Below are 25,646 nucleotides of genomic sequence, written 5' to 3' on the forward strand. Positions count from 1 at the left end.
TAGATGCTCTGAACATATGCGCAGATTTGATTAGTTTTTGGTAAAAATCCGTGCATATTAATTACCTAATTTGCATGATAATTAGCTATTTTTTAGTGGTTCCATGACTGTTCCACTGATATCTAAACAACCACTCATTGGATTTTGATGAAACTTGGTACATAGATTTTCTGAACTAATGCTAGGTTTTGATTAGTTTTTGGTAATAATCCGTGGATACTAATTACCTAATTTGCATAATGATTAGTCAATTTTCGGTTTTTCCACTGATATCTCAAGTACTAATCATCACATTTCAATGAAACTTGATGTCATATGACACTGCACAGACCTGATAGTTTTTATGGTAATATCAGTACATGTAATTACCTAATTTGCATAATTAATTAATTTTCAGCTTTTGATATAAGTAGTGAGCATTACATTTCAATGAAACTTGGTACTTACATACTAAAGGACTATGCAGAGATTGATTGTTTCGGATAAATATTTGTGCATATTAATCACCTAATTTGCATAATTAGTTAATTGTCAGCTTTTCCACGGGTATCTCAAGTACTAATCATCGCATTTCAATGAAACTTGGTTCATAGATCCTTTAGGACTATGCAGAGACCTGATTAGTTTCAGGGTAAATAATTGTGCATATTAATTACCTAATTTGCATAATTAATTTTCAGCTTTTCTACTGATATCTAAAGTACTAATCATCACATTTCAATGAATCTAAAATTATGCAGAGACCCAATTAGTTTTTGGTAAATATTTGTGCATATTAATCACCTAATTTGCATAATTAACCAATTTCCAACTTTCACACTGATATCTCAGGTACTAGGTAATCATCACATATCAATGAATGTTTATACATGGATGCTGTAGGACAATAGACAGACCTGGATAATTGTGGGTTAAAATCTGTACATATTAATTACCCAATTTTCATAATTAACCAATTTTAAGCTTTCACACTGATATCTAAAGTACTAATTTCCATTTTAATGAAACTTAGTACAAAGATGCTCTAGGACAATGTACAAACCTAATTAGTTTGGGGTAAAACTCTGTTCATATTATTTCCCCAATTAGCATAATAATTCATAATTTTTTGGTTCTAATCACATTTCAATTAAACTTGGTACATAGAGTTTTTGTTACATTGCGCAGACCTCATTAGTTTACAATCAAATCTGTTCATGTTAATTTTCTGATTTGCATAATTAGTTTTCAGCTAAGTAATTTCAAATTATATTTAATGTGTCTCCAATACTCTCAGCACATGGGAGTTCTTTCTAAGCTTTCTTTGATTTTTTAGTGGAGTGGATCGCCAACCGGCTTGTTTTCATTGGCAAAATCGTTCAGCAACATGTTTGGCATATTAGGTGTACATCACATGGACTACTACGATTGAGAGAACTTTATGTATGTTGAATGAGTTTTATAAACCCCGAAGGGCTCTTGGAAGATCCACCCGCAGTAAAATTAGCGATTGCCATGGAGGCGCAACCATCAACATCAAAATCCCAGGAGGTTTCTGCTGGCGACGTTACCCAGTTCCAAATAAAGATCACCAACGCCAAATAAGCAACATTTTAACCGGTAATCAAGATTAATTCAATCCACGGCTAACAAGCAACATCACAAGTGAAGTTGTAGCGTGAAGCTCAGCGACTACTGCTGACAACGTAAGTCATGCTTGCGTGCCTTCACCATTGTATTCAAACGAATCACGTGGTGTGCCGTTCTCTTTCAAACCCGGGATTCGATCAATAGGGGAGTTCCAGTAAAAAAACACATTGCAAATCATGCAAATTGAACATTTTTAAACCAGTATACTAAAACAGAAATGCTTAGCGATGCAAAAGAAGGATAGATGTTACTTTTCATTATACACATCTCTGTTGATACAATCCCTCACATATTCTATTCCCAGTTATACCTGCGTAAATGGATTAGCCTCTTTTGATGTTGACATTCAGACTAAAATCACGTGACAGGCTGTTAAAATTGGCTGTTGCATACACTTTCGCCGGTCTGGAAAATGTGTTTAGTAAGCTCTCATTCAAGTAACAATGCAGATTTCCCAGTGGGAGTGAAACTATTCGACTCTGCCATTAAAAAATAGGGGTGTTTTAAGCAAAAAACGAATAACCCTGGAGTGCACACAACACACTGAATTTCGGAACAAATCTTGCATTATTTACAGCAGCAGAATACCACAGAAATATCAGACGAAACATGGAAACACTATATATATGTATTTCGGCCTGAACCCTCTCTATTGCAATTCCAGGAATTACCCCCCATATGTGCAACCATTTTCCACCTTGGTACCACCTAAGCCTGAAAACAAAATCTTAATACCACGCTGAAGCGTTTGGTAATAATTCACAATTGTCACTACGAGTAAGGGTTCAGCCTAAATGTATAAACAGCGGGAAAAAACAAAATTCACTTCTTATGAAATGACGAATATTACTTTAGTTTATTTAGTCGTAATGGGGAGGGAATAACTAATAACTGTAATAACTGACAATTTTTGACCCTCGATTTGTAACAATTCAACTGAAAAATACAACACTAAAAGGAATGGCATATTGTGTTATATATACAGATAGTGAAAAAACATAGTAACGCCAATTTGCGGGCAGATATTTATTTATTTATTTATTTATTTATTTATTTATTTATTTATTTATTTATTTATTTATTTATTTATTTATTTATTTATTTATTTATTTATTTATGTATTTATTTATTTATTTATTTATTTATTATTTATTTATTTATTTATTTATTTATTTATTTATTTATTAATTAATTAATTTATTTATTTATTTATTTATTTATTTATTTATTTAAATCAGTAAATGAACCACGTTTCCTCGTCATCGCTGTGGTTATACGGCTATGGTTATACCTCGTGTTGCCCTATGGGAATTGCGCCCTCACATCAGGGCAGTAATTTTCCGTATCACGCCCGTCCAACCCGCCGGACTTGTCGTTTGAAGTCACGCCGTGGTACATTTATAAGGTATATGATAAAACATTTATGGGTTGGATACAGCTTTTGTTGCCCTCGCAAATTCGAGCGCTTCCACCGCACTACCTCGGGCCACAAAAGCCGCATCCAGTCCATAAAGAATAATATGACATATATCCTGTTGGAAGACCATGTTCCAACTACAGTAGATTTATTTGTGAATAAGATTCCTTATAGTACCATCGTAGACACAACCATTTTCGAATCGGATATATGGAATAAAAATGAATTTTAAAATGAAATCAAATTCCAGAAATTACGTGAATTATTAAAATAGTGAATTTTGAATCTTCTAGGAACGTTCTATACAGTGATTTTTATTTGAACACAAGTGTACTGTTTAATTTCAATTCAGAACATCCACAAAATATAGCAGGGTCATTGACTAATTTTCAACGGATTCAAAGTCGAAATAAACTGTGCTAGGAATAAACTTACACGGGACATTGTAATGAACCAGGGGAAATTGATGGGGAGATAGCAGTTTCCATGTTTATTTCGGCAGCCGATGTAAATGCGAAAATATCGTAGTGCATACAGATTCTGGTAAAGCTAAAGAGTTAAATTATGCCAGTGATACAACTTACAACTTACGGATAAAAGGTAGAGATGCAGTTTATTTGTGAATTTCAATCAAAAATAGTTTTTTCGTTTTTTATATAGATTTTTATCTAAAGAACATTCTGTGAAAATTTGACCAATGTATTCTTATTGGAACACCGTTAAAATAGCTGTTTATTTTCTGGTTAAAAATAAAAAACACTCACACATGGCAATGTTTATGTCCAATTGCCTAATTTGCATGAGTAATCAAATAACAGGACCTTTGATTGACAATATGCAAATCGAGATTGTACGGGTCATAGTTCATTCAATTCACGCACATGTGCAATTATTCTCAAATCAGTTATCGCTCGCTAGCAAACCAAACATTATATTTCCTCAGCGTTTTTTCCTAATTTTTATCATTACATTATGCGTGGTGTGAAAAGAAAGAGAGGTAGAAAGAAGATTCAGATGATTTCTTTGTCGGAAGAGGCAAAAGCTACACTGAAGGCATCAGCCCGCCGAACGAAAAACAAAATCGATGTGAGCGTCCAAACGTGACTTTCCCTGAAGGCGTGAATCCGAGTTTCCGATTGACTGAGAGATTTTATTTTTAAATAATTGTTCTTAAAAAATAAACTGAGCACGTGAAGAATAATTTAACATTGTTTACAGTGATAACAGCTCATTGTCGAAACGAAGCTTACCCATTCACGCTAGTCACAATAAACATCATACTCTTGAATAGGCGTCAATGACTACGGTAAAACTTAGACTCTATTTTAGGCATCAGGAATGATTGAAATGTCTGAAAATGACACATGGTTAACCTCAACTGACCATGGTCAGCGAAACCCACCATAAAACATACAATTATCAATGCGTAGGAAGCAAAAATTAGTTGGTCCGGCCATCCATCGAGGGGCGTAGGCCCCGAGACGTATGATGACGTGGGCCGAAGGACTTGTCTGCTAGGGGGGACCAGGGGCGTCGATCCATTCTGAAATATGAGGGGGACACTTTTGTGTCCGCGTAAGCGGCCAATGTCCGCGCTTGCGCGAACAGGGGGGTGTCTGAGAAGGGGGACTGCCCTATGTTCCGACATCTCTATGTTCCGACACCACTATGTTCCGACACCCTTATGTTCCGACACACAGTATACTTGTGTCAAACTTAATCTGACTAGCCGTGCGTGACCTTTTACTACCTTGATATAACCAGGATGTCCTGTGGGTTAATACTGGAAATCCAACTGTAGTGTAGTCCGGCCATGATGCTCGAAAGTCAGTGAAGGCGGGATCTTGCATAATGTTATCGGATAATTATCAGAGAATTATCAAACAATGTTGCCCATTGTATCATTCTAATACTTCGACAATTATTTGACAATATCCGTGTCTGTTAGATATGGTTCTTAAATCCTCCGATTGCCTAACTATCGAAGTTTTAGATCGATAATTATCGGAGAATTATTTTACCTTTTTTATGAAAGTTGTACTTCGATATTCATCAGTCGCGGAATTGCAAGGTTGTCGTTTACATCCGGTAGCACCTTTCCAAGTTTATCTACATATTAATTAAAATCATTTATTTGTTTATTATGCGAGAGATGAATAGGCACTGCATTTAGCATTTCGTAGTGTTTGCATAAGTTTTTGAGATTGCCAAAAAATACAAAGGTTTCACACTATCTCTTTCCATTCCTATATTGTGTGTTTTCGGCCAACATTCCTTGTTTACCTCCACACGTTATACGTTTTCCTATCAATCTAAGACATTGATAGGTCTCAGAGAATTACATGTTTAAAAAAATTAAACCACCACCCATCTGTAGACCCTGTCTAATATCAATCTAAAACATCGAGAATTATCAAATATTTATCCGATAATTCAAATGTACAATAGGCTGGCTTCCTCTAATGCGAGGATATTGCACAAGTTTATACTACCTGCAAATTTGATGCATAATTCATCGTTCATTATTAAGGTCCATATTAGACAATTTCCTTAAGGAAGTCAGAAAGCACTATTCTATTCTATTCTTCGTTGTTCCATTGCATTGTTCTGATATTCCTCTTTATTCTGAAAATATTCCCATATGTTACACTCATAAATTACAGTTGGTATAAGACACAATTTAAATACTTATCCTTATATCTGCCAAAACATGTATATCCCGTATTTATACTTTACATTATTTCTTTGTCAATATCCTTCGTGTTCTGCAGATGTATTTGAAACTGCCTATTCGCTCCATTGTGCAGTCGTCGATTTTGTATATTACGTTTGTGTAAATTACCTAAACTTCTTTGCTACATATGTTTAATTTACTTATGTAAATCTTAGGTCAGGCAACGTCTCACCATCTATTTGAATTCCATTTTTATCTATATGTAATTTCTTGGCAGTGAAATAGCGTTCTCTTAAATAACTAAATAAATAAATAAGTAAATAAAATATTGAGAAAGCATAAAAAGACTTATTTTCAAATACATGAATATGTCATGACCAATTCATTTTATCATAGACAGGATTTGCCCAGAAAAAGCCATTTGATGATTTTGAATATAATAAAGTTAATGAATTCATAATATCAATAAGTAATGGATTATACGATGTGATATCCAACGTAATACTTGTACGCTACACCAATATAGCTTTAATTTGATATATAACATATGTGACAGGCTATTACGTAATTAAATCACTGTATAAGGTTGATCCTATAAAATTCCCTTTTTATTTGACGCTGTGTATAATTTTTTAAAGCTAACATATTTACCCTGATTTTTGGGGGCAAAACGGCTCAGATTCTACAGCCAACATTGACCAAATAAATTCCCGTATTTCTGTCTATTTTATGGCATGTAAATTTGACAGCCTTGTCTTAATTTTAATTGTAATTGTAATTGTACAGTCAGTATTCTGGAACTAGACTGATCGCGCTGAACAGAGAACAAACATGTTGCTTTGTTCTACCATGGGAGGGGTATTTATCCAATTTTGGCTTCCGACCACTAGCGTACATATTTCCATTGAAAATATGGCACATTCTGGCCGGCTCAGAATTTATTGGATGATCGTCGAACATAAAAGTACTAAGCAATGTAATTTAGGTCTCCCCGAGTACAAGTTGTCAGGGGCCCACATGAAGACTGTCAGGTACATAGTTTATTGTTGATCTGAACGTTTGGCAATAATTAAAAAAATAAATATTTTGCGTCTGAAGCTTGATAGGATACATCGCGTCTGAGAATATTGCCGACGATGATCACAAAAACACCTCCATGAAAGCCCATGGCCAGAAGAGTGGCAAGTATTATAATCCGGCATAGTTGTTTTTTAATGTAAAGAAATGTAACATTGTGTTACAAAAGGTGAGCGTAGAATAATATTTGAAGAAGAGTAATGATATTTTTTCTTATAGTAAAGAGATAAAAACGCAGTGAAATGTCAAAAACGTTTCTAAAATTTCGTAGGTGTCAGAACCTATTAGCATCTCAACATATGGTTGTCGGAATATAGGAATGTCGGAACATAGGGGTGTCGGAATATAGAGATGTCGGAACATAGGGGTGTCGGAATATAGGTGTGTAACCCCGAGGAGGGATGTGTCCCCCTCAGAAGGTAGAAATATTTGAAAAATGCAACCAAAATGAAGTCATTTGGTGCATACTTAGGGATTTTCATTCTTGATCATTAAGAATACAGTACATGTACACAGAACCAAAGGCCTTACACAAACGCAGGCTTTGATATAAGCCTATTATTGATATTTGGGTAAGTCAGGAAAGTGGAGGGGACAGTTGATATTGTGTCCCCCGCCCTTCAGAAAGTGGGGGGGACGTGTCCCCCCTGTCCCCCCATGATCGACGCCCCTGGGGGGGGGCGTGCAGAAGTGGTCCGGCCATAGCCGGTACGACCGGTACGGTTCCTACGGCCTTGAGTTATCTATCCATAGTAGTGCATATTAAATACACAAAGTACATAAATACGGTCTGGCTCGTGTGTGCTGGTGGGGGTGGGGTGTGTGATATATTCCTGGATGTTAGCGGAAACCACAGATGTCTGACGATACACTCACACAGAAATGTCTGACGACACACCATACATTGGTTGTTTTCAATTGTGTGGTTCGAAATAATCATACACATAATAGCTAAACATACTATGTTACATGTAATAGCTACCGACCGCTGTGAAAAACGTGTGATGGCATCATATGGAATTGACCACAACGAATGGTGACATCACATAGAATTGACCACAACGAATGATGACATCACATAGAATTAACCACAACGAATGGTGACATAACTTTGGATTGACTACAATTTATGACGACATTTTTTGGAAGTGACCATATTTGATGACGACATTACTTGGGAATTTGATGACATCTGACTTTATGTTATGCCATCAGTTTTCCCTCCATATGACTATGAATATCCATTACCACAATATGCCGACCTTCTTTTGGATTGTTGTTTTCATGCTACACGCCATACATATATTGGTGCATTTGGTTTCGTGTTTATGAACTTGTCCTTATTTACGGATTATGAAAAGGATTAAGTATAATGTTATTATTACGTAATAAAACACCTTAAATGTAAATTATGCTTCAAAATTCAGTCTAAACTAAATGCGTTGTTTTGAAGGACAACGTATTCCGTAACGGGTTTCAATAATGCATGTTATACATTGTTGAATAAATGCATACAATCAATAATGTTAATTCAGATAAGTCTCCAATATAAGGTAATGTGGTACTTAATCGTATGTAATCACTCAAAGATACAGCGTATAATCACTTGGAGGATAAATAATACCAGAATGTTCAAGAAAACTGCCCGAAGATTGCCAACTATTTCAAAGAATAAATATATAATGAATACTATCCACAAATTAAATTAGAGTTACTGACTACTAGTACTACATGTGTCACACATATGCTTACACAAAACACAATACTAGTATATCTCAATATGCTGTGTTTTATTAACTACATTATACATGTGTCACACATATGCTTACATAAAACACAATACTAGTATATCCCAATATGCTGTGTTTTATTAACTACATTATACATGTGTCACACATATGCTTACACAAAACACAATACTAGTATATCCCAATATGCTGTGTTTTATTAACTACATTATACATGTGTCACACATATGCTTACATAAAACACAATACTAGTATATCCCAATATGCTGTGTTTTATTAACTACATTATACATGTGTCACACATATGCTTACACAAAACACAATACTAGTATATCCCAATATGCTGTGTTTTATTAACTACATTATACATGTGTCACACATATGCTTACATAAAACACAATACTAGTATATCTCAATATTCTGTGTTTTATTAACTACATTATACATGTGTCACACATATGCTTACATAAAACACAATACTAGTATATCTCAATATGCTGTGTTTTATTAACTACATTATACATGTGTCACACATATGCTTACACAAAACACAATACTAGTATATCCCAATATGCTGTGTTTTATTAACTACATTATACAAGCAAACACTGATTGACAAATATGCCACCGCCGAATGCAAAATACTAAGTGACATTTATGTAACGCGACACACTAAATTGTTTGGCAGCTTACAAATTGATGAAGCGGTTTTTAATTTGTTAGTTTATACATACAGTGTACTAATATATATGTTAGATATATGGAGAATTCACAATGTTTAGCCTAGAGATATAGTATGTCCACTATAGCGTATGTACAGGGTTATCGTAGCGCTGCATTCATAATTTGCTGTATGACTCTATGACACAGAAACACTACTAGTGAAGCACCAATTGCAAGGAAGTGTCTTCTACAAAGTGACACACCTGTGAATGGAAACAAACAAGTGATTGTAAATGCATATTTCCCATTGAATATTAAATATTGTATGTCACCTAGTTAGTTTTTCACTCCGAATTAGTGCATTAAACGTAGAGCTAAATAGATAAGACGATTGTTTTTGGTTCATTCTGAATTCATTCAAGGCTTCTATCTAAACAACTGTGTATATGGTTACTCTCATTCACTCAGCGAGACAGCCTATGCCAGTGACAACCATGTATATATATTCTTGGGAAGGCACCACTCATCCTAATCCGGGAAATTTTTCTCTTAAGTGTTTATGCTTTCCATCTGTTTCCTTTCCACACTCTCATTTTTTTCTAGCAGCTATTCCACTAAATATTAGATTTAGAAGTGAATTCTCAAGTAACCGGCTAACAAACATGGAAATACAAATACAGATATTTAGACGATAGAGCAAATAACAAGAGGGATACTCAAACCAAAAATCTAGGAAATGCAATTTCTTAAGTTTGGGTACCACATTTTTCCTTCGACTTTTAAATAAACAATTACAAGGCATAATAATTCTTATTCTTCAATGACTCTATAGTATATGTGGTCCACCTGTGAAAACTGACATGGATCAGTAAGCAGCAATACAAAATTAGTATAAGAATATCTTTTAATTGTAAACTAACTTATTATGAAGATTTATTGACGCAATATTGCATAATATACGACAGTTTGGTCACTAGAATATATGAATATTATGTACACGAGTTATTTCTTATAATCAATGTATGTGCATACTTGCTCTTAAGAACAATATAATGTTTCTGGTAAAATTGAGTAAGCAATAAGAAACTACGTTTCATTTAATATTATTTATTATATTCTGGGTAATGTTTGTTGTTCTTAGGGGAAAAGTCCATGTGTTGAAAAAATAACTGAAAATCATTATTGCACATGTCCATACAATCTCATGAGGATTTTTCCTATTTCAAAAATGAAACCTTTCCTAATCTGTTGATTTGAAAACAATGTTATGGTCAGACAAAACACGATCGGATTTTTGCTGGGTGTGTCATTATTTATTGGCACTATAACTTAATGTAATAGGAAGAATAACAATTCGCAATGACTATTCTACAAATTGTAATAAATATAGATTGTGAGGATTGAAATCTCAGTTTACTTTCTTAAGCTACAACCGTACACACAACAACTCCTAATCCTGTATTTGACTCTCAATACATGTCACAATATATGCCATATACAGCAATAGTTTGATAGCAAACTTACGTGTTAGTAACAACCCAGCTGTCACCAAAAAACCTGATCGTGTCAGGATTCTGGTCCTCTTCGTCTATCAGTGAACCACCCCTGGTTCGAATGTCATCAGATGTATCGCCATTGTAATTACCACACATGCCAATGATGGAATTGCCAATGTCCGGTACGCTCTCAGGATGTATGAAAATTTGAAGGTTGTGATATCGATTCCAAAGTACAGAAATACCAACTGTGGTGGTAACTCTGAAACTTTGCCCTTCCTCATGCACCGTGATGTCAGGGCCCACAGAGAATGAGCCAGTCTGCGTAATATCGATGCCGTCGTCCTGTAAGGAATAGTATATAACATTAGCTACATTATATATTTCAGCTCTCTTATGTATTAGATTTTCATTGAACAGACAAGATAAGTATAAATAAAATGTTTGTAGAATCATAGTATATGTCAATGGCTTAAGGTATCTGTGCTTAAATACTGTTCTACTCATTCCAGGTCATTTTTAATGTAATTACGCAGACATCATTGCCTGTGTGAATGCTTTAGTGAAGTATTCGTCTGTAGAGCTGGTTTATACGAGTGATGTCATCAACCAAGACGAGTTGATAATACAGCCATTGACGTCATTTGTTTATTGTCATTTATTTAATAGAACTTTTTAATCAAAATGTCAACAATTCGCATCCTTTTAAAATATCAGCTTGCGTTACCAGTTTGCTGCATCCATCTTTAAGAGGGGAAAATGTAATTTGACTGTAATCAGCATTTTATTTGTTAATTTCAAAGATACCTACATCTGTAAACACAACTGAACCTTTGGGAGCACCAATCCTTCCCCTCACAGACTTGCCATATACAGCAACATTGAAACCAACAATACGGGCATTCATTTCTATAAGGTAAACAAATTTCAAAAGGTTTGAAAAAGTTCTTCTAGTCTAAGCCTGGGACGCCTTAGACCATACTGTAAATGTGTATAAGAAAAATATATACAATCTGATGAGTAAGCAATTAACGAGTATTCGAAATAATCTGGATTGCTGCTTATATACAATTGCATACCTCCTGCCTGATACATGTTCTCTGCTGTTACGTAGAAGTCAAGATTAGAAGGATGTCTGGCATCTTCAACCATGGTATATTCACAATGTCCAGAAAAATTATAATGCGTTCCATCAAACGTTGTATGGTGAGGGTCACCTTTAATTACACATGCCACACCTGAGTGCGAACAATTTAATAATAATAATAATAATAATAATAATAATAATATTATTGACACCGAATAAAAGACTTAAAGTAAGGCTTTTGATATGATAATAAGTGGAAATCTGTTCTGAATCAGATCGATCATCCAATCTAACATATATAGTTTCATTAAAAGTTCGATTGAATTTAACACAAATACCTCTGGGAAATGTTTGCATGTTAGAATTTAAGGGTTGCTATGAGAATTAGGGCTGTCACATTGAAGTAATAATTATGTTTGACTATACTATTTGATTGGATAACACGTTCACATTGATATGTATATATATATGAAATGTATGCATTGTATCAATGTACCAATTCAATTGATTCAAATAGAGGTGAATGACATAGAAAGAAAACATTATTATTTCTCCATCTAACAATATTCCATGTAACATCATGTTAACAACAAGTGTTATATGTGCAATATATTACACAATGATGTAAAGCTTTATTAACAAGTAAATTCAACAAAAGACCCAGAACATGTGATAGTGAACAATAACAATGAATCCCCCTGAGCATCATATTGGATTTGGAGAAAGACCTTTATCTTTTCGATATGAAGAATTCAAATAAGAACATACTAAGTGCCAATATCCAATTTGTTACGGTTTACTTACCATCAGCAATCGCGAGTGGAAGGATCTAAAACCACAAGGAAAGTAAAATAAATTGTAAATGATCAAATGATTTTCTCAAATTTGTTCTCAGATTATTAATCTATATTCTTAAAAATATAGGATGATGAACAAATCCTATATTTGCTATATATTTGCTGCCTGCTATATAAATCTGGATATACATTCACAAACAAAGCCCCTTCTCGTAAAAAACTACGACGATGGCGTCAGCATGAAGGTCAATTTCTAGAAAGCCACCCTTATGATGTAAAATATTATTGTTTCGAAGCATGTGGTACTATTATCATTATGGACTATCATATCATCTCTATGCCGATGATAACCAGTTATACATACGAGGGGGTTCAATAAGTAATGCCCCTGACCCACTTCCAGTTGTCTGATCTAGATGAAATTTTGCATGTGTAATGTGGAGATAAGGCATTTGCTGTATGCGAACTACGTTTGTGTAAAATATTAATGATTTTAAGTAACATTTGACAACTTATTTGTTTAAGAAAGTATATAATTTGCAATTATTCTGTCTTTGGTATGGTTTGTAGTTTTATGTCATGCACTGTTGATCAGTTATTACTGTAAATAGCACAATACAAGGAAATAAAATATTATTATTATTCCAAAGTCCCAAGTAAGCTTAGAACCACATTGACAATCTCATATTAAAACCAATCGAATTTGTTTTCATTAACCTGGTATTGACCTTTAAATTGAATTGTAATTTACTTGTATTGTATACTTTTCTTGCTGGACCTTTATTTGTGGCAGTGTGTAAAATATGTGTTTTGCTTTCTTTGTTTCCATTAACATATGACTGATTTAAATATTCTATATTCCGCATTTTAAACCAACATTTAACTCATCTTTCAAGATGTTAGTCAAATCATTCCTTTACATTTAATCTGAAACTGGTACATTATTTTGGTTGCAACCATTTTTATACGCACGGAACCGGATACGAAACTTGGTCCAATGTTTGCGTACATATTAACGTTTAGTATTGGCATTTTTACCATATTACAACAAATATTCAAATAGTGTACTTTAACATATAAGTTATGAATATAAATTACCATATCGAAGTCTTTAAATCATTAATTTTAATACACGAAATTTATTGAAAAATACTTACCTGGCTGATATTTTATGAAGATATACTAAAAAAGTATTGTTTTCTATTTTCTATATTGCATATACAATTACTGCTAACTTGATAATGTACACTTAAATGATGTAGGTAAATTATTGAGGTCATGTGACCCAATTATACACATATCGCAGCGATTACAACAAATGTACTTCTAACTGTAAGTTTTATTCATATCTGTACGCTGTCTTAAACGTCTGGTTACAGGAGGCGAGAGGTTAACATGAATTACGATTACCTACTAACATATATAGATACATTATACAACAAACTGGTTCTGTATACACGGATAAAGATATTTGAATAACTTTATAACTGACTTATAACATGCCCCATGTGATATATTGTAAATACGCATTGTGCCATGGAATAGAGATATTTGAAAAACTCTATACGATACGACACGATACTATATTATATAAATGAATTGTATGCTATATTGTAGACATGGATTAAGAGATTTGAATAAAATATTAGCAGGTCATGTGATGTCATGAATTATGTACACATGTGATTATCACAGATCTATTACAGATACGTATTTAATTCTAACTGAGTATTGTCCTTATGAATGAAGAGGTGTGGATGAAATATTATCTGATCATGTGAACTTGATAATTATGTACACTTTGTATTTCCAGAAATCTAATGCAGATGCAGATTTACTAATATTCACCTTTTATGGTTACAACTGTTTATGGTTTTCTCCATAACTGATGCATAGCAACATAGGCCTACAGCCTGTCAGTCGAGGAGCAATCAGTATTATTATTATATTATAGTTTATTTAGTATTGCTATTTTTTCACCACTTTCGTAAATCACAGCTCGTTTGTGGCACCAGATGGTTACCAACATAATCCAGAAAATTTGGGAAATACACTAACTTGTGCGTAGCGTACATATCACATTATAGACCGCGCCATTCGTATGGAACACCTAACACGGTAAAACTATTTTACCAGTTCTTATAACCGGGCTTACACTTGTTCTGGTCAACATAATCAACGCTGTCAACTGAATCACACATAACACGTCTTTAGTTCCCTGCAGTTAAAATACATGTGTGATACGTGATTGTACTTAAAGCAACTACAATTTTGTGAAATAAGTAGGTGTAATGTGGACACGTGTAAAGGACTGTTAACTATAGTTAGTAGTGTCGAACGAACGCATACCAACCCTAGACACAGATCAAGATTTTTGTTATCATAAATATATATCTTGTCTCAGAACCTTAAAAAACTATATTTCTGTGAAGGGTTATTCAGGACTACATACTCGCTCTCCGAGTTTGAATTATCTAATCATTTGAAAGGGAAAAAAATCAAATTAATCGGCAAAATGTGGGTTTTGAATCAAAATCTATAGATCTTACAATGTATAAAATAGAAAGAATTATGGGGTATCATAATATTCAATAGTTAAAATATTCAGTACCAAAATATATACATTTTACCTACCGTTATGATTACAATAACTGCAACAACACAATTCATGATGCGCGAGTTTTCAGTGCTTGTGCCAAATAAAATAATTGAATTTAAATATTACACCTTCATATTCATATATTTAATATTCATGTTTAGACCACCCATCTTCTTGTTTTTTAATATGCAAAGAACATGATGAATTACTTCCTGCACGCTTCAAATTCATATCGGTAATATCTACACTTTTTAGGCAACCTAAGGCGACTCCAGTGAACAATACAAATTCTATTAACTTTACCTTTAAAGTTTGACAAGTAAGCGCATAATTAGCGCAGTATACATTAGCATACACAACATTCTATGGGTCGGATACCTAATTCTTTTAATTAGCATATGAAATAAACATACGTACTTACAAGCACCTTATACACATCACTCTACAATTCGATATGACGTCATAATAAGTATGTCGATTCTAGATGATCCGATTATTATTGATTTATGTGATGCAACAGAACTTGACCAGGCTGATAACGAAGATAAATAAATTATCTCTTTTCAATATATTATCGCTGGAGTACTCTTTGATACTTTTAGTGTAACACTGTAAAATAAACAGCAGAATTAGAAAGCAGACTAAATTTGGTTATTACTAATTTCCTTTTCTGGGGTCATTATCGCATATATATGCACTTAGACAATAATTCTTTTGAGAAAACGATACACACAATGTTATGATTATTTCTAAATATAGGAATATTACTATGCATTGGGTGAATAATATTTTACTCAGTTTTCTCACATCTTGGATAAATCTTTTTGTCATTTATTAACTGACTCATCAAAACTATATTTATGTACACCATAATATTTAATCTTTTAATTACTTAGTGCTACATTTCATGCTTAGTATTATCACACACCCACGCCAATCTCCAGGAAATACTCAAGTATGTTACAGCTGTGTAAGTGAGCAACCATTATATACAACTATATACAACTAACACTATTCATGGACGGATCCTTGCATTTGTGTAAAAGTACAACAATTGATACCTTGTTACTAAGCGTAACTTAAAAAACGCATACAATTTACAAGACGTAGACTCTTCAGTCACATTTGAAGGCGATTTGCCTGCATATAAGATACGCCTTTTCCAGTTGCACTCATTTATTAGATGTGCGTGCAACTCGGAAGTAACTAAGCCCATTCTCATGCGGATTTGGACATGCATAATGCATTCCGGCAACACTGTATTCGTGTTGAAATTTCATTTTGGCGTGCATCATAAAAAAATGCCAAGAAACGTATTTAAAAAAAGCTCCAGGCAACAATCTAATCACAAGCTTAGGTTATTTGTATAAAGCATTACAAGTGTAATAACTTCATGCATGGAATACCATAATCACTTTATTAAACACTCATCTTTACGTTAATATATGCAACATGTTAAATTTATTACCATAATAAAGATTCATATGTGTGACAACTGATCAAATAACCGAATATTTTAGAATTAATATAAAAAATAAGATTTAAACATTTACTTGCCGCTTGTTGTTCATATATGTTATATCTTACTAACTTACTGGGTATGTATCTTTACATATTGTAAAGTAAGAAGTAATTTGTAAGTGCGTGTATCATTATGTTAATTTGGAGTCTTTCAAGAGAAATGTATCTAGATGACGTATGACGTACGAAGGGAGGAGAATGCATATTCAATGGATGCCGTGTAATCCACGCTAGACGTTAGAAGAATTTATATACAATGCAATCAATTGTAGTTTCCGTTAGTGTAGGTGAAACCGTATAAAAAAATGACGTACAATCCATGTTAGTGTGAGCGGAGTTACGAGACTACATATTCATTTAAATGACATGCAACCCCGTTAACAGAGGTTGGGACAATTCATTCCAATCTAATAACGTTCTATCATTCCTAATGTGATCTTAGATAGAATAATCCCACCAATCAAATGTAGTACAATCCACAAGAATTCATATCAATGAAATTACGTGTAATCTACGTTAATCCGGGCTTATCACAGATTTCGAATCATTCCAATGAATTAGCATACAATTACAATAAGTATGAAGCATGAATGTCATACTTATAGATTGATAGATTATAGATTGATAGATTATACTGATAGATTATACTGATAGATTATATACTGACAGATTATACTGATAGATTATATACTGACAGATTATACTGATAGATTATATACTGACAGATTATACTGATAGATTATATACTGACAGATTATACTGATAGATTATATACTGACAGATTATACTGATAGATTATATACTGACAGATTATACTGATAGATTATATACTGACAGATTATACTGATAGATTATATACTGACAGATTATACTGATAGATTATATACTGACAGATTATACTGATAGATTATATACTGACAGATTATACTGATAGATTATATACTGACAGATTATACTGATAGATTATATACTGACAGATTATACTGATAGATTATATACTGATAGATTATACTGATAGATTATACTGATAGATTATACTGATAGATTATACTGATAGATTATACTGATAGATTATACTGATAGATTATACTGATAGATTATACTGATAGATTATACTGATAGATTATACTGATAGATTATACTGATAGATTATACTGATAGATTATACTGATAGATTATATACTGACAGATTATACTGATAGATTATACTGATAGATTATACTGATAGATTATATACTGATAGATTATACTGATAGATTATACTGATAGATTATACTGATAGATTATACTGATAGATTATACTGATAGATTATACTGATAGATTATATACTGATAGATTATACTGTGTAGATATAAATTGAGTTGACAGTTCAGAAATATACAGTTTGTAGACTGTCCCAAGGAACGGAACAAATATAGTATACACAACTTTAACTAAACGAAACTCAAGACAGATCAGGAAAGGGGAGTAACATTATTTTTAAATTATCAAATAAAGCGAAACTGTCCAGCAGCGAAAAAGTGCCATTACCCGTATTTGGACAATGCATTACGTTATTGCTGTACGATAGAACACTACTCTACATAACACTGTCACATCCAACTGTGTAACAACAGCAAAATCACTCCACTATTACTATTCCGGTGATGAGGGATTTGCGACATAAAATTAAAAATCTGTTAATTCAACATCGAAAACGATTCCTAAATATTATTCCTAAGTACGTCATATTAAATTTATAATAGCTATTCTTTTTACGTTCTAGTGAGCATGGCTCCCGCCCGTGTACAGTGACAGCCAAGTGTGAATTAGGGCATGTTTATTTCAGCCACGTGTGAATTAGCGCATGTTTATTTCAGCCATGTTTGAATTAGCGCATGTTTATTTCAGCGACGTGTGAATTAGCGCATGTTTATTTCAGCCACGTGTGAATTAGCGCATGTTTATTTCAGCCATGTTTGAATTAGCGCATGTTTATTTCAGCCATGTTTGAATTAGCGCATGTTTATTTCAGCCACGTGTGAATTAGCGCATGTTTATTTCAGCCACGTGTGAATTAATGCATGTTTATTTCAGCCATGTTTGAATTAGCGCATGTTTATTTCAGCCACGTGTGAATTAGCGCATGTTTATTTCAGCCACGTGTGAATTAGCGCATGTTTATTTCAGCCACATTTGAAGTAGCGCATGTTTATTTCAGTCACGTGTGAATTAGTTTATTTCAGAATTGTACACTCTTGGTGTACACGCTTCCATAAAACATGAGAAGTTTACCAACTTCCGGTCATCAATTTGTGAGTCAAAAATAAATGGGATGTCTTTTCACTGAATTCATTCACATTGAAATCCCGATACTATCGATAACATGTTTCAGAAAACTTCATCAATTATACGAAACGCTACTCCTACAAGTGTAAATTTAAATCGTATATATCATTGTATTACTTCATACACAACTTTAATTTGAAATAACTTGTACTTAACTATAGAGATGGCGCCATATTGTGCGATAAACAACATGTTTACATTAAACAGTACAGGTAAATACGACGTCATAGTGCGACGGTTTATGATCGATTAAAGAAACATGTCACCACTGAAGCACTGTGCACATGAAGAGATAATCCGTATTGTATTTACAGTGTTAACTATTTTGTTTACCTCGCATCCACCTTAGTTAGATTAAGAAACTAAACTACTTCAATAAATCTAACAGTACTCATATGGAGCCGCACACTCAACATATAAAAACATCGATAAATCTATATTCGACAAGTCACGAAAAAAATGGGAGTTAAGGGGGCTTCCATACCTTATCTGGTTATCGCTCAATTACACCCAATCAGGAACGTGTAGAATAGTGTTCAACAGATTCATTTCATTGTATCAGATGGTACAGGATATCTAGAGCTGTAACATCATGGACTGCCAATTCGCCTTTTTTGTTGCGGTTTTATTCCAACTCACGGTATGTACATTTTTACGCTCGGTAATGTTTGATTTCATATGTATTATCACCAGTGACAGTACAGAAATAATGGAATATAAATTGGAATTCTCGTAAAATGTTTGCTTCACTATATACGTGTGATGGGATCATTTTCCACAATGTAAACTTCATGTAACAGAGATCCATAATCAAGATGGCAACTTTCCAAAAAACAAACAAACAAGTAATTGACATACGCCTTACACATACAATACACGCTATTTTTTCATTTCCGTTTTAGGCCGCGGCACCAACAGATATTAAAGGTATGTGAATTGTGAATAATGCATGATAAGAAATATTGAATATTAACGTTTATTGAATTTATATGGAGCAATAAAACATTTTTTTCACTTTTCAACGATTCATTGGGAAATCCGTAGTAGCAATACGCAATCTGCATTAATATGTTAATTCGATGATTGATATTGTCATAAGGTATTGCTAACTCTATCCTATCACCTGGCGATTCTAGTCGATTAAAATTTTTGCCTTCAGGTCCCCCAGTATGTATCATCGATGGCGATGTTCACAGGACGTTTGATGGATTTGACTACACTTATTCTGGATATTGTACGTATACAATGGTTAGAGATAGCCGAACGCATCCGACATTTTTTGTCATCGTGGAGCATAAGTTCCACCCAGGTAATTACTTATTACTTTATTTTAAAAAATTGTAAATATTGTTTACTTGACGACACTAATATAAAAGTCGACCTCTACTCATAAGTGAGAGTATCAAGACAATCTCTCAAAATTTTACTATGTTTTCCTGTGGTAAAATGTGTTGATGATAATATAAGTTTAAAAATGAGCGGTTATGAATTATAATCGAGTCGTATAGTGAAGATAGCTTCTCGTATTTGACTTTTTAGCGAGGTGAAATTGCGTGAAACTGTTATATTTTAACAGGATAATTGTTCTGTAAAATAGATGTTTTTGATATTATACTAACACTGGAAAACCATGTTGTTATTTTTCAGAATTTTTTTATTATTGAGATTTATTTTCTTGACCTATTTAAATCTCAATATTGTCAGAAAATTATATAGCCTTATTTTCCACTTTTTAACTGCAGCTGAAAATAAGCCTTCGCACGATAGTATAGTTCTAAGTTACATGTATTTAGGACAAAGGTTATTGTTTACTGTGCTTACGGAAGCGTATCATGTGAATATCATTCTGAGTTACAAAAAATAAAAACCTTTGCATCATAGTATTTATTTATAACATGGAACTGTTTCACACAACAGCCAGTTTTTTCTAATTAACTCTGTCCCAACGAACAGTTTTATATCAATTTAGACATTAAATAGGCCAATCCATTCAATCGACTCCATCAATATTTATGAATAGTCTTCTGCAAAATGATCAAAACAGGTTCGTGTATGTCACCAAATAATCAACGAAATTAACATGTTTTGAAAACTTCTTATTATGTCAGTTCCACTTTAAACTAAATAGTAATATAGCTAATTTTTTGCATAAAAAACCCACCAGCAATTTACGATCAATGACGAATTCTACAACGTAAACGTTTGCGTGTACTGATGCACTAACACTATCGAAGAATGTCTCTACGTTACGTGGAACACACACAATTCTGTATATTGCAACCCAATCCCGTGATGCCCAAATTATGGACATCTTCATTACCTAACATTGCATGTTTTTAATCATTTGTTTATTTTCAAATACTTTATATATTCTTGATACAGATGTAAACGCCCGTCTTACAGAATTTACTGTCTGGGTAAAAGGAAGACACATCACCGGAAGAATAAACCCTCAAAACATGCAGCCTTTGTTTACAGACGTGAGTATGTTATTGTGACATTTTATTTTATGTATAGCCTACTCTACACTATTTATTCCATGTAAATTACATTGTTCATTACTTTAAACAGGAAAACAATATAACAATTAGTGTGAATGATGAATTCCAAGTAGGACCCGACATTGTTGTCAATTATGATGGTCACAACTATGAAATAACGGACAGAAACACACTGACTGTCATATGGGACGGATTGTACCGCTTAGTGATCACCATTGACAAGAATAATCTTTCAAAAATCATTGGTATGTGCGGCAATAATGACGGTGATCCCGGGAACGACCTGCGAACGAGAGGTGGTATTCTCATTGATCTGGAACACAGTAGTATTGAGGATTACGCCCGTACTTGGGAAGTCACTAACTCGTACGTAATCCATCTACATTTTTTTCTGACGTAACCCATCTAGACACTTATCTGACGTAACCCATCTACACTCTTATTATCTGACGTAAGCTATCTACACTCTTATTATCTGACGTAACCCAACTCCACTCTTATTATCTGACGTAACCCATCTAAACTCTTAATACCTGACGTAACCCAACTTCACTCTTATTATCTGATGTAACCCATCTAGACACTTATCTGACGTAACCCATCTACACTCTTATTATCTGACGTAACCCATCTACACTCTTATTATCTGACGTAACCCATCTACACTCTTATTATCTGACGTAACCCATCTACACTCTTATTATCGGACGTAACTTATATACACTCTTATTATCTGACGTAACCCAACTTCACTCTTATTAATTGGCGTAACCCATCTACACTTTTTTCTGACGTAACCCATCTACACTCTTATTTTCTGATGTAAGCTATCTACACTCTTATTATCGGACGTAACCCATCTACACTCTTATTATCGGACGTAACCCATCTAGACAATTATTATCTGACGTAAGCTATCTACACTCTTATTATCTGACGTAACCCATCTACACTCTTATTATCGGACGTAACCCATCTAGACCATCTAGACACTTGTTATCTGACGTAACCCATCTACACTCTTATTATCGGACGTAACCCGTCTACACTCTTATTATCTGACGTAACCCATCTACACTCTTATTATCTGACGTAACCCATCTACACTCTTATTATCTGACGTATCCCATCTGACGTAACCCATCTACACTCTTATTTTCTGACGTAAGCTATCTACACTCTTATTACCTGATGTAACCCATCTACACTCTTATTATCGGACGTAACCCATCTACACTCTTATTTTCTGACGTAAGCTATCTACACTCTTATTATCTGACGTAACCCATCTACACTCTTATTATCGGACGTAACCCAACTTCACTCTTATTATCTGACGTAACCCATCTACACTCTTATTATCGGACGTAACCCATCTAGACAATTATTATCTGACGTAAGCTATCTACACTCTTATTATCTGACGTAACCCATCTACACTCTTATTATCGGACTTAACCCATCTAGACACTTATTATCTGACGTAACCCATCTACACTCTTATTATCGGACGTAACCCATATACACTCTTATTATCGGACGTAACCCAACTTCACTCTTATTATCTGACGTAACTCATCTACACTTTTTTTCTGACGTAACCCATCTACACTCTTATTTTCTGACGTAAGCTATCTACACTCTTATTATCTGATGTAACCCATCTACACTCTTATTATCGGACGTAACCCATCTAGACAATTATTATCTGACGTAAGCTATCTACACTCTTATTATCTGACGTAACCCATCTACACTCTTATTATCGGACGTAACCCATCTAGACACTTATTATCTGACGTAACCCATCTACACTCTTATTATCTGACGTAACCCATCTACACTCTTATTATCGGACGTAACCCGTCTACACTCTTATTATCTGACGTAACCCATCTACACTCTTATTATCTGACGTAACCCATCTACACTCTTATTATCTGACGTATCCCATCTGACGTAACCCATCTACACTCTTATTATCTGACGTAACCCGTCTACACTCTTATTATCTGACGTAACCCATCTGCACTCTTATTATCCGACGTAACCCATCTACACTCTTATTATCTGACGTAACCCATCTACACTCTTATTATCTGACGTAACCCATCTACACTCTTATTATCTGACGTAACCCATCTACATTCTATTTGAGATTATACTCGTATCCTCGTCATTACTATCAGTATCCTATATTGCATCACAGTTGTGTAGTTAAAGATATCATAATAATTGAATAGCATGCAATACATGTTCAGAACAGATCCCAATTTTACGATAATTTACTTGTCTGATTAATCAACAGGTGTTACCTTGGGTTTGTATTGGCTTGATTACCCTTACCCACAATACAACGGTGTGTATAGTACTGGAATGGTTTTCGTAGAAGGGTTATAAAGGTGTTATTTGATCGTTGTGAGACATGTGTAATTTTCATAATAGTGTCGTAATAAATGAATAAATACCCAGGAAATGGGTTTGAACTACAATAAAAATTTCTGCTGTATCTGATAATTGGTAGTACATATATGTTTTAAATGGCGTGTAACCTTTTGTATGGTTGTAAGCACTCACACGTGTTACTAGAGAGTTTCTATAATTTGTATTCTGCATTTCATAAACCCATTCGGCCCAATCGTGGCGCTTACATTAATAAAGTCACGATATGCTAAATGTTAGTTATGCCGACTGGAAACCTATTGTAATAATATAGTTTGAAATAATGGTAAACTCTTACTAAATAATATTAAAATATAGAGAGTTCTCTCATAATTTATAGAGTGTCCAGTAATGTTTGTGTTTGCAACGTCACGTTAGTTGGTGTACTTCAATCTTTCCAATGATTCACTGCTTCAGGTGTACAGTCGACGACATAGTTAGCATGATTAATGTTTTTGTCGTAAAAAAAATTCAGAATTAGACGTGCACGAAATGTTTGTTCCTCAATTCAGTCACACAAGCATTTACAGATCATCGAGAAAAAGCGTGCACTTTGCCAGAGATTGGTTAAAACCAATATGAAACATAAATGTCAATTAGAAAATAAGTCACGTATAACAATACAGTTTGTATAGTAATTGTATAGTAATGAGCCGATGTGCTATACTATACACACTATAATATGGAACGAACATGCTCTCATTGAAAGGCTCAAGCTAGGTCTCTCTCCACGTTGTCGCAATCTACCAATCAGCAGCCTCCATACAGAGTTGTATTTCAATCAGATCGCGTGTCGTGTGCAAAACACACAAAACAGTGTAGGTTTTTATGTTACCTAGTCGAATAATAACTGCCTCATTTTTGTAGGTTATATACAGCAAGTTAAATTCGTAATAGTAATAGTAAAGAATTGAATAATAGTTGACCGCGGCGGAACTCTACTTTAAGCAAAGATAAAATTCTGGCTAACCACAAGTCATTTATGACATCTCTGAAGATACCCACTCCGGAAAACATTAATGACTTACCCAGCTTGTATCCAATCTAAGCTGCATAAAACACCATATAAAGCCAGATTCATACAAGGATCATCCAAGTGTTCTACCAAAATATTGCCTAGAATACTAACATCTGTTGTTTCTATCATCAAAGGGGGTCTTCAAAAATACTGTGGTGTTATATTTTCTAGAATTGTTATTAATCATATGTGGATAATGCAAAATTCCCCAAGAACGAAAAACGTTAATGCAATTAAAACATTTGATACACTATACACTACAATACCATTGAAAAAATATCATTAACCAAGTCTTTTTAAAAAAAAGAATGGTTCACGTAGATATAAATACATTATATTAGTCTACAAATACACCTATTTTGTTCCCAACGAAACTGGTGCAAAGACATTCTATATGGAGGAAGATATTGTTAGTATGTTTGAATTCAGATTTGTTGAGTTTGGAGGACACATCTTTCAACAAACCATCGACATTTCAATTGGAACTAATTGTAATCCCTTGCTGGTTGATTTATTTCTTTACTCATATGAAGCAGAATTTCTTCAAACATTGGTAAAAGGTAAAAGATAAAAAGCACAAACAAGCCAAATTGTTTAATTTAACGTTCAGGTACATAGAAGATGTACTAGCCATCAACAGTCCTACAT

General features: G+C 33.8%; 1 protein-coding gene and 1 long non-coding RNA gene across 2 annotated transcripts; one reads left to right on the forward strand and one right to left on the reverse strand.

Annotated features, from left to right (window-relative positions):
• Positions 1-9,109: 9,109 nt before the first annotated feature.
• LOC144344240 (uncharacterized) lies at positions 9,110-10,856 on the reverse strand. Its single transcript, XR_013419138.1, has 2 exons — positions 10,733-10,856; positions 9,110-9,471 (listed from the first exon to the last, which is right to left on the reverse strand). It is a non-coding gene; the product is annotated as an uncharacterized LOC144344240 (long non-coding RNA).
• An 8,773-nt stretch (positions 10,857-19,629) lies between these two features.
• LOC102805494 (BMP-binding endothelial regulator protein-like) lies at positions 19,630-24,036 on the forward strand. The gene is made up of 6 exons (XM_085507425.1): positions 19,630-19,677; positions 19,940-19,964; positions 20,197-20,346; positions 21,420-21,517; positions 21,609-21,904; positions 23,847-24,036. Exons 1-6 carry the CDS (start codon positions 19,630-19,632, stop codon positions 23,872-23,874), a joined length of 645 nt encoding a protein of 214 aa, XP_085363551.1. The 3' UTR covers positions 23,875-24,036.
• The last annotated feature ends 1,610 nt before the right edge of the window (positions 24,037-25,646 follow it).

The sequence above is a fragment of the Saccoglossus kowalevskii genome, chromosome 13 (assembly GCF_978046115.1).
Source record: "Saccoglossus kowalevskii chromosome 13, keSacKowa6.1, whole genome shotgun sequence".
In the NCBI taxonomy this organism is placed as follows: Eukaryota; Metazoa; Hemichordata; class Enteropneusta; family Harrimaniidae; genus Saccoglossus; species Saccoglossus kowalevskii.

What these genes read in the sequence shown, in the direction of transcription:
- LOC102805494 (XM_085507425.1), top strand. Translation starts at nt 19,630, where the DNA reads ATGGACTGCCAATTCGCCTTTTTTGTTGCGGTTTTATTCCAACTCACG. An exon ending in CGGTTTTATTCCAACTCACG is followed by an intron (nt 19,678 to 19,939) that starts GTATGTACATTT and finishes TTTCCGTTTTAG; the next exon opens with GCCGCGGCACCAACAGATAT. An exon ending in ACTTGGGAAGTCACTAACTC is followed by an intron (nt 21,905 to 23,846) that starts GTACGTAATCCA and finishes ATTAATCAACAG; the next exon opens with GTGTTACCTTGGGTTTGTAT.